This window comes from Epinephelus moara, chromosome 11 (assembly GCF_006386435.1).
Source record: "Epinephelus moara isolate mb chromosome 11, YSFRI_EMoa_1.0, whole genome shotgun sequence".
NCBI classification, from domain to species: domain Eukaryota; kingdom Metazoa; phylum Chordata; class Actinopteri; order Perciformes; family Serranidae; genus Epinephelus; species Epinephelus moara.
This window is the reverse complement of record NC_065516.1, coordinates 37,840,640-37,851,814: the sequence shown is the minus strand read 5'-3', so window position 1 is coordinate 37,851,814 and position 11,175 is coordinate 37,840,640. Positions and strand designations below refer to the sequence as shown.

The 11,175-nt window shown below is 48.0% G+C and overlaps 1 protein-coding gene across 1 annotated transcript in view; it reads right to left on the bottom strand.

Annotated features, from left to right (window-relative positions):
* LOC126397551 (band 4.1-like protein 3) overlaps nucleotides 1-11,175 on the bottom strand; it is a 76,828-nt gene that overhangs the window by 51,314 nt on the left and 14,339 nt on the right. The window contains exons 2-9 of the mRNA XM_050056407.1: nucleotides 8,978-9,036; nucleotides 8,718-8,897; nucleotides 8,538-8,642; nucleotides 8,192-8,234; nucleotides 7,996-8,071; nucleotides 7,800-7,921; nucleotides 4,828-4,924; nucleotides 4,661-4,748 (exon numbers count right to left, since the gene is read on the bottom strand). Coding sequence (XP_049912364.1) covers nucleotides 4,661-4,748; nucleotides 4,828-4,924; nucleotides 7,800-7,921; nucleotides 7,996-8,071; nucleotides 8,192-8,234; nucleotides 8,538-8,642; nucleotides 8,718-8,771 — 585 coding nt within the window. The 5' untranslated portion in view covers nucleotides 8,772-8,897; nucleotides 8,978-9,036. The remainder of the gene's footprint in view (nucleotides 1-4,660; nucleotides 4,749-4,827; nucleotides 4,925-7,799; nucleotides 7,922-7,995; nucleotides 8,072-8,191; nucleotides 8,235-8,537; nucleotides 8,643-8,717; nucleotides 8,898-8,977; nucleotides 9,037-11,175) is intronic.

The following is an 11,175-nucleotide window of genomic DNA, read 5'->3' as shown; positions in this document are numbered from 1 at the left end:
GACATTGACCACTGAAGGACACTGACCACTGTAGGACATTGACCACTGAAGTAGGACACTGACCACTGTAGGAAAACTGACCACTGTAGGACACCGACCACTGTATGACACTGACCACTGAAGGACACTGACCACTGTAGGACATTGACCACTGAAGTAGGACACTGATCACTGAAGTAGGACACTGACCACTGTAGGACACTGACCACTGTAGGAAAACTGACCACTGTAGGACACTGACCACTGAAGGACACGGACCACTGTAGGACACTGACCATTGTAGGACACTGACCACTGTAGGACATTGACCACTGAAGGACACTGACCACTGTAGGAAAACTGACCACTGTAGGACACTGACCACTGAAGGACACGGACCACTGCAGGACTTTATACCACTGAAGTAGGACACTGACCACTGTAGGAAAACTGACCATTGTAGGACACTGACCACTGTAGGACATTGACCACTGAAGGACACTGACCACTGAAGTAGGACACTGACCTGTAGGACACTGACCACTGAAGTAGGACACTGACCACTGTAGGACACTGACCACTGTAGGACATTGACCACTGTAGGACACTGACCACTGTAGAGGCCATCTCAGGATTTTTCTCCTGATTTTGTGATGTTGATGTAGCGATGTGAAATAAGATCCGGAGTTTTCATGGGTGTTTTATCTTGAAAATTGCCTGGATACTCTTGTCTTTTCTGTGCCTGACTTCCTGTTTGACTCATTTGGTCTATGCAAATTGATGCGCAATCGTGCGGCATTCGTCACAAATAGACCAGGCGCATACTTTTTGCGGAGCGGAGCACCGAGCCACGTCTAGGCTGTGGCTATGACACGGCATGGCGCTTCTGGTGGAGCAGCTTACGCTGATTTGAATGGCCACGATTAGCTCCAGCATCCGCGCTACGTCCGGATCGTGCACGCGACGGATCCAGTGGACATACGGCTTTAGTGTACAGGAGCAGGCACACAAGTGTGCGTTGCCAGTAATGCACTGACGTTAACACCAGCAGCTGATTGGCTGTGAATCAGTGACTGTGTGGAGGCTCTGCCTCCTGCTACAGCCGCAGACGGCGGCAAGGACGGCGTGTCGGTGTTCTGAACAAACATTCAAAGTCATCACCCAGACGTGCCGATGACGGGGACGACTGATGATGTGAACAGTGTCAAGGTAGAAGTCGCTGGAACGTTTACAAACATTTTTATGATTGTGTTTATTTATCATTGTGGTGTGATGTCATCAGAGGAGGTTCTCAGTCTTACACCCTGTTGTGTTGCATTATGGGGAAAGGAGGACAGACAGGAGGACAAGAGGACAAACAGGAGGACAGAAAGGAGGACAGACAGGAGGACAAACAGGAGGACAAACAGGAGGACAGACAGGAGGACAGACAGGAAGTGGAAATAGCTAACCAGAGTCATGTTTTAATCTGAAGCCTGAGAGTCAGTGGAAAAATCATTACTGACATTCTACACACACTCACACACACACACACACACACACACACACACACACACGATCGATGATGACAGGAAGTGGGTCATGTATTGATTTGTGCTCTGTCAGCGGGACGTTCACTGTGATGCGGTGCCAACGACAGATCTGTTGTCTCTGAGTGTCTCGTCCTCTGTGTCCCTGCTTCACATGTGACAGTGAGGAGCAGCTGTGATTGGTAACAAGATGACACGTCAGAGTCACATCTGTCTGAGGTGAAATTAAAGGGTTAATCAGGCCGTAAACAGCTGAGAGAATTCATCCATTCATAAACACGTGTCACATTATTTATACATGTAAAACTACTGTCTGTCCCACCTGCTGCTCTGCACACCGCCATGATCACAGAGCTAAGTTAAAACTTAAAGTTAAGACTCAAAGTTAAGACTTAAAGTTAAGACTTAAAGTTACGACTTAAGGTTAAGACTTAAAGTTACGACTTAAAGTTAACACTTAAAGTTAAGACTTAAAGTTACGACTTAAAGTTAACACTTAAAGTTAAGACTTAAAGTTACGACTTAAGGTTAAGACTTAAAGTTAGGACTTAAGGTTAAGACTTAAAGTTACGACTTAAAGTTAAGACTTAAAGTTAAGACTTAAACTTACGACTTAAGGTTAAGACTTAAAGTTACGACTTAAGGTTAAGACTTAAAGTTAACACTTAGACTTAAAGTTAACACTTCAAGTTAAGACTTAGAGTCAAGACTTGGATAAGATTTCTCCACAGAGTGTCTCAGACCTGAGGAGATGAACAGTCAGAGCAGGGCGAGAAGAAGCAGGAGGAAGAGGACGACAGGGAGGAGGAGCAGGAGGAAGAGGAGGAGGAGGAGGAGGAGCAGGAGGAAGAGGAGGAGGAGGAGGAGGAGTAGAGTTTGTGAATCAGGGGAGAAATATTGTGTGAACGCTGGATGACAGTGGGTTAATGAATCAGATCAGATGGAGCAGGGAGACACATTAACCCTTTAAAGGGATAGTTCGACATTTTGGCAAGTTCGCCTATTGCCGTAATCCCTAAAGTCATATGAGTAGGTACATTACCTTTAATTATCAGTGCCTGCTGTTCTGAGATCAGTGGGGCAGAGCTGCCCGCTGCTCGGCGCACAAAATGGAGGTGAATGGTACGGCCCCCTCTCTCCCTCAAAACTAATCAAATACACCATCAAATGACTCCAAAACGCTCTAGCGGACAACTTGTAGCTTACACATTCCCCACGCTATGAAATAATAATGTAATATCACGAGACAGAGTTGTTTTGAAGCCAAATGCACAGCCGGAACTACATTCCAGACATACAGTACTTGCTGGGCGGAGTGATTTCAAACAGCGTATGTTTAGAGCAGTTACTAGCTACTCTCTACTACTCTACTTACTACAGCTACTCCACACTCATAAATCCCCACAACTCCTGAGGGAACAACATAAAATGTTCCCTAGCAGTCTGTTTATTCCCAACAATGAGAAGTAATGCCAGTCACTTCTCTATATGCTCTGGGCAGCACTTATCCATAACATGACCACAACAACATTTGCATTTCAGCCTTATTTACCATGCTTGGGTTGTAGGCTAATGTTACTCAACATGGAGGTAACGTTACAGCAGAGAGATTGCTGAGGTAAATACACAACGATCACTTACCACGTCTGCTTGTTTTGTGATGCCGACAGATGGTATGACAGTGTCTTTCAAGAAAATCGTTTGAACCATTCCTGAGCTTCTGCGCGCCATCATTTCAGTGTAGTCCTCCGGTAAAAAATGGTTGGAGCAAACAAACATTTTCCGGACCATTTCCACAGGCGTGTTGGGGTCGATGTCCAGCACAAATAGCCATTGTTTCATCCTGTCCGTATTTTTGGTTGGTACTACGTGAAACTTCACTCTGCTCCATGTCTTCGGCTTGTTACCGCAACCTTTTACAATACATGTGTAAACCATGATTTACAACAACACTCTGTAAACTTTCCTCAAACTTTCTGGTGCATCCAGCTGACGATACGCAAATGCAAGGCTGCAAGTAATAACTACGTCACTGTCTCAGGTGTGCACTGTGTCACTCCGCCCAGTGGTTTACTGAAGAAAGTAGTTCCGAGTATTTGCTTCATGTGTCAATGTTACTTAATTATACATTATTATTTCATAGCGTGGGGAATGCGCAAGCCATGTGTTGTCCAATAGAGCGTTTTGGAGTCATTTGATGGTGTAATTGATTAGTTTTGAGGGAGAGAGGGGGCCGTACTGTTCACCTCCATTTTGTGCGCCGAGCAGCGGGCAGCTCTGCCCCACCGATCTCAGAACAACAGGCACTGATAATTAAAGGCAATGTACCTACTCATATGACTATAGGGATTACGGCAATAGGCGAATATGCCAAAATTTCTAACTATCCCTTTAAGGCCAGAGACACAGAGACACAGAGAGACACAGAGAGACACGGAGAGACAGACACACAGAGACACACAGACTCACACAGAGACACACAGAGTCACACAGAGAGACACGGAGACACACAGAGACACAGAGACACGGAGAGACACGGAGAGACAGACACAAAGAGACACACAGACACACACAGACACACAGTGTCTCATATCATGATACAATTCATTTAGTGTCCACCGGGTGTCCTTACCTTACATCTAAAGAGGCGTGTCTATGACAACCAATCACATCTGATGAAAGAACGGGGTCGACCTCACCTCCTCACTGAGGTCACATTTTCTGTCTGACAATGTTCCTGAATCTCTCCTCAGCTGCCACTCTTTACTGACCAGCTGCAGGCGGAGTTAGGGTTAGGATGGGGTTAGGTTGGAGTTGGGGTTAGGTTGGGTTAGGCTGGGGTTAGGTTGGGGTTACTGCGGTGCTGTGTCTGGATTTTAAGTGAAGCAGTGGGCAATGGATGGATCCATGTTGTTCTAAACAAAAGCTCCTTTTAACATGAACGTTCACAGATCCTGAAGAGGAAAACCTGGTTCCCTGAGACATCACCGTGCTCCTTATTTGTGTGCGGGATTTTAGGGTCAATGACCCGACTCTGTCCAGCTGACGTCACAGCACCACCCTCACACAAACATGATGCATGATATCTACATGACGTGCCGAGAATGTCCTGGACTTAAGTTCAGGTTAGATTAATGTTGGTGTGTTCTTACCTTAGCGTGATGAAGGTCGACTCCGTACATGGAAAGTTTCTTTACATTGTCCAGGAAGTGCATCTCGGCCTCAGCTGGTGTCATTCCTCTAAACACACAGTCACATGATCTGTTCACATCTCATTCAGTTATTGGATCAAATCACATTCAGGTGTTCTGGTGAGAACCTGTATGTTCGGTGCAGCTCCATGATTTTCTCCTCCATTTCCTTTGTTTGATTTGGAGCAAAGCACAGTTCACTGATGTAGTCGGACCCACACTCCTCTGAAAGACAAAGTCGGACAGAGACAGACAGAGACAGAACCGTTAAACCAGAGAGTTCCCTTACCGCTGGAGCTTTCAGCCGTATCTCCAGAAGGCTATTCAGTCAGAAGAAAAGTACTTCACTCTGGAATATTTTAAAGATCATTTTCAGTTTCACAGTTAAGTAACAAAACACTCAGTGAAGAGTCCAGCAGAGTCCAGCAAGTTATGGTGCAAAGGAGACATCACAGTATGGCAGGGTATGGTAGGGTATGGCAGGGTTAGGTAGGGTTAGGTAAGGTATGGCAGGGTTAGATAGGGTATGGCAGGGTATGGTGGGGTATGTCGGAGAAGGGTACGGCAGGGAACGTTAGGTCATGTCACAGCAGGGTAAAGTGTGTTAAGGTATGGCAGAAGACGGTACAGTAGGGCATTGCAGTGGTTCCCAACTGGTCCAGAGTTCTCCTCAGTCATCAGTTCAAGGTCCACACAGTTTAATATATTCAATGTCCTACTTGTGTTTGGACATGTCGTCCAGCTGTTTTTTCTGTCTCTGTTACGTATCTGTCCCTCAGTCACCCACTCTACAGCAGGAAACAGCACTTCAAAATAAAGGCTCCCTGTACTTAAAAATAAAACTTGTTTTTTACAAACTTGACACATGCGTGTCACTTGTGGTCCATTCAGAATGGACCTGCGACCCACTTTCACACTGCAAACCACCAGTTGGGAACCTCTGAGGTAGGGCAGGGTATGGTATAAGGGCACGGCAGGGTACAGTACGAGGGTACAGTGTGAGGGTACGGCAGGGTACAGTATGAGGGTATGGCAGGGTACAGTATGAGGGTACAGCAGGGTACAGTATGAGAGTACAGCAGGGTATAGTATGACGGTACGGCAGAATACAATATGAGGGTACAGTATGAGGGTATGGCAGGGTACAGTATAAGGTACAGTATGAGAGTACAGCAGGGTACAGTATGAGGGTAAGGCAGGGTACAATATGAGGTACAGTATGAGGGTATGGCAAGGTACAGTATGAGGGTACGTCTGGGTACAGTATGAGGGTACAGCAGGGTACAGTGTGAGGTAGAGTATGAGGATATGGCAGGGTAATGTATGGGGGTACAGCAGGGTACAGTATGAGGGTACAGCAGGGTATAGTATGAGGGTTCGGCAGGGTACAGTATGAGGGTACGGCAGGGTACAGTATGAGGGTATGGCAAGGTACAGTATAAGGGTACAGCAGGGTACAGTATAAGGGTACAGCAGGGTACAGTATGAGGGTACAGCAAGGTACAGTATGAGAGTACCGCAGGGTACAGTATGAGGGTACAGCAGGGTACAGTATGAGAGTACCGCAGGATACAGTATGAGAGTACCGCAGGGTACAGTGTGAGGCAGAGTATGAGGATATGGCAGGGTAATGTATGGGGGTACAGCAGGGTACAGTATGAGGGAACAGCAGGGTATAGTATGAGGGTACAGCAGGGTACAGTATGAGGGTACGGCAGGGTACAGTATGAGGGTATGGCAGGGTACAGTATGAGGGTACGGCAGGGTACAGTATGAGGGTACGGCGGGGTACAGTGTGAGAGTCAGTATGAGGGTACAGCAGGGTACAGTATGAGGGTACGGCAGGGACAGTATAAGGTACAGTATGAGGATACAGCAGGGTACAATAAGAAGTACCGTATGAGGGTACAGCAGGGTACAGTATAAGGGGACAGAATGAGGGGACAGCAGGGTACAGTATGAGAGTCAGTATGAGGGTACCGCAGGGTACAGTATGAACTACCGTATAAGGGTACAGCAGGGTATAGCATGAGGGTACAGCAGGGTACAGCAGGGTACAGTATGAGGTACAGTATGAGGGTACAGCAGGGTACAGTATGAAGGTACAGCAGGACACAGTATGAGGGTATGGCAGGGTACAGTATGAGGGTACGGCAGGGTACAGTATGAGGGTACGGCAGGGTACAGTATGAGAGTACCGCAGGGTACAGTATAAGGGTACGGCAGGGTACAGTATGAGAGTACCGCAGGGTACAGTATGAGGGTATGGCAGGGTACAGTATGAGAGTACCGCAGGGTACAGTATGAGGGTATGGCAGGGTACAGTATGAGGGTACAGCAGGGTACAGTATGAGAGTCAGTATGAGGGTACAGCAGGGTACAGTTTGAGGGTACGGCAGGGACAGTATAAGGTACAGTATGAGGGTACAGCAGGGTACAGTATGAGAGTACCGCAGGGTACAGTATGAGGGTATGGCAGGGTTCGGTATGAGAGTACCGCAGGGTACAGTATGAGGGTATAGGAGGGTACAGTTTAAGGGTACAGCAGGGTACAGTATGAGGGTACAGCAGGGTACAGTATGAGAGTACCGCAGGGTACAGTATGAGAGTACCACAGGGTACAGTATGAGGGTACGGCAGGGAACACTATGAGGGTATGGCAGGGTACAGTGTGAGAGTACCGCAGGGTACAGTATGAGAGTACCGCAGGGTACAGTATGAGGGTATGGTAGGGTACAGTATAAGGGTACAGCAGGGTACAGTATGAGGGTATGGCAGGGTACAGTGTGAGAGTACCGCAGGGTACAGTATGAGAGTACCGCAGGGTACAGTATGAGAGTACCACAGGGTACAGTATGAGGGTATGGCAGGGTACAGTATAAGGGTACAGCAGGGTACAGTATGCGGGTATGGCAGGGTACAGTTTAAGGGTACAGCACGGTACAGTATGAGGGTACAGCAGGGTACAGTATGAGAGTACCGCAGGGTACAGTATGAGAGTACCACAGGGTACAGTATGAGGGTACGGCAGGGAACAGTATGAGGGTATGGCGGTATATAACAGAATGTAGGAGGGTAATACTGCAGTAGAATACAGTACCAGGATCGTAGTCTCCAAGCTCTGATTGGATGGTGTAGGAGCCGAGGACGGTGTGAGTCGCAAACGAACATGGAAGACGACCAGAAACTATATCCTGTCTGAGCTGGAGACACAGGAAGTACCTGCAGAAAGATAGAAAGTCCTGAAGTTTTTCAAGTGTACAGTTGAGCTCTGTTGGACAGGTGAGTGAAAGTACCTGGTGATGTCCTCAGAGAGCTGGGCGGGGTCAGGAGGGTAAAACTTGATGTTAAAGGAGAAGTTCCAGGGAACTCCTGAAAGACAGCGAGGGGGAAATCATTTCACTAAAACTGTTAACCTGCCGTCCAAAACTGACCAATCAGAATCAAATGTACGATGCCCGACTCTCAGTTAAAGGGGGTGGAGCTACTGACCTCTGACCTGCTTCTTCATCTCCTTCGCTGGATCCAACCAGTTCTACAAGACAGGTAAAGGACAGAGATCAGACAGACAGAGACAGGGACAGAGATCAGACAGACAGACAGACAGACAGAGATCAGACAGACATACAAAGACAGATGAAATTTAGCCTTTTGGCTAAATCTGGCACATTTACATTTTATTGTTTTATTAATGTGCATTGTCCCCTTTACAAATTAATAAACTTATAAACAGAGATCAGACAGACAGAGCTCAGACAGACAGACAGAGATCAGACAGACAGACAGACAGAAATTGGACAGACAGACAGAGACGGAGATCAGACAGGCAGACAGGTACCTTGTTATTGTCAGCGTCTCTGAAGGACAAAGCAAAGTAGTCCCTCTCCAGCAGGTTCATGTGTTCACAAACTTTCTCAAACAGCTGTGAACCACGAGCACGTTTCTATGGCAACAGAGACGAAAGCATTAATGTATGTTTCACACCTGCCTCACCTGCCTGCCACCCCCCGCGTCTCACCTCCATAGTGCAGGTGAACAGTGACCCATCCAGTAGGGTCACCTTGGTCTGCATCGTCCTGAAGCTCAGCGGGTTTCTGGCTGGAGACCGAGCAATCCGACTGCTCGATGACAGGTGACTCGTTGAGTCCTCAGCCAATGAGCCTTGAGCCTGGCTCTGGGACGGCCCGCCCTCCCCTCCCTGAGGACGCAGGATGTGATGTCATGTCATGTACATTACTGATCAACAGTCCTTTTACTTCCTGGTATTTTTAAGTTTACCTGTTTAGGTGTGGAATGGGCTGCGGCTTCAGGAAAAGACTCCTCCGGCTCACCTGGCTCTGTCGTCATGGTGATTCACCTGAGACACAATGACAACACAGTTGGGCGGAGATTAAGGATACAGTCTGACTGTGTGGAGGAGACGGTGGTTGTTGATGAGTCTAATTAGCTGATGTCGGCCATGAAAAACACAAACTGCTCCACATGAGCCGCCACCACCGAGTCTGACAGGTCAGAACATGGAGAACAAACCAACATCATGTTCTGTGGTATTTGTTAACATGTTGGCCAACGTTAGCTTGCTAACATTAACTCGCTGACATTAGCTTGCTGACATTAGCTTTAGAAACTGAGGTTTGGCTTTTCAGTCTTACAGGAAGTGAACACCGACCTCCAGGTGAAATTTGATGGTTGTTGGACCCATCCAACACCCCTCCCACCTCCCTACTTGGACTTATGCCAAATTAACTTATGTTGTTGTCCTGCCGCATTCCCCCGATTTTGACAGCCGCCACAAAAACGGTGACCAGCTGCATATTATGCTGACATTCAATGACGGCTCTTCTCGTTAGTATCTGATGCCAAAAGTCACTGACCAAGCACCGTTATTTGGTGACTTCAGAGTGAGACCAGGTCGCAGTAAGGGGTTAAAATCTCATTGACTACAAGACCCATAAACCACCGGGCCAATCGCTGGCTACTGATTGGCTATAAGACCTGGAAGTGTCAGGGCTACATCTTCCTTCATCTCAGGCCCTCATTGGTTATCATGGCCATAACAAAAGTACTGGAAGCTCCTATTGGTTCACGTGAGGTGTCAATCAAAAGGTCAGGAGTCCGCCTCCATTCAGATGTCAGAGGAGTCACCTGTTTACATACAAACAGATGATGTCAGAGAGGACGCAGCAGCAGTTGGTGGAGGTCTGGGCATGTGACAACGTTAGGACTGAATGTCTGACTGGATTTCAATCGTCGGGACCGTCGGGACCGTCTGGACACAGCTGTTTGCGACAGAGTGACATGAAAAGTAAACGTTTTGTTTGACAGAAGTGATAATCGGACCTGCCGTGGTGGGTTTATGTTGAAATGGTCAACGTCAACAGAACCGCAAACTGAACAAACGACTGGCCGTGTGAGTAAATGACGGGCTGTGCACGTAAACTTTTCCTGAGTCCTTATGGCCTTTCCTTCAACTCAACACAGTGGTGAGTAAAGGACAAGTGGATAGGAAAGGACATGAGACATCACTGCGGCCCTGCGGCCTCATTCATCCCATTATCTCCTCTCTTCTCTTCATAGTTGAGGACAGGGGAGTCAAGGACAGAGGAGTTGAGGACAGAGGACAGAAGTACAGGACAGAGGAGTCGAGTACAGAGGAGTCGAGGACAGAGAAGTCGAACACAGAGGAGTAGAAGACAGAGGACAGAGAAGTTGAGGACAGAGAACAGAGGAGTCGTGGACAGAGGAGTCGAGGACAGAGGAGTTGAGGACAGAGGACAGATGAATCGAGGAAAGAGGAGTTGAGGACAGATGAGTCGAGGAAAGATGACAGAAGAGTCGAGGACAGAGGAATCGAGGACAGAGGAGTTGAGGACAGAGGACAGATGAGTCGAGGACAGAGGACAGAGGAGTTGAGGACAGAGGACAGACGAGTCGAGGACAGAGAACAGAGGAGTCGGGGACAGAGGAGTCGAGGACAGAGGACTTGGGGACAGAGGACAGAAGAGTTGAGGACAGAGGAGTCGAGGACAGAGGAGTTGAGGACAGAGAACAGAGGAGTCAAGGACAGAGGAGTCAAGGACAGAGGAGTCGAGGACAGAGGACAGAGGAGTCGAGGAAAGAGGACAGAGAAGTCGAGGACAGAGGAGTCGAGGACAGAGGAGTTGAGGACAGAGGACAGATGAGTCGAGGACAGAGGACAGAAGAGTCGAGGACAGAGGAGTCGAGGAAAGAGGAGTTGAGGACAGAGGAGTTGAGGACAGAGGACAGAGGAGTCGAGCACAGAGGAGTTGAGGACAGAGAACAGAGGAGTCGTGGACAGAGGAGTTGAGGACAGAGGAGTCGAGGACAGAGGACAGAGAAGTCGAGGACAGAGGAGTCGAGGACAGAGGAGTTGAGGACAGAGGACAGATGAGTCGAGGACAGAGGACAGAAGAGTCGAGGACAGAGGAGTCGAGGACAGAAGAGTCGAGGAAAGA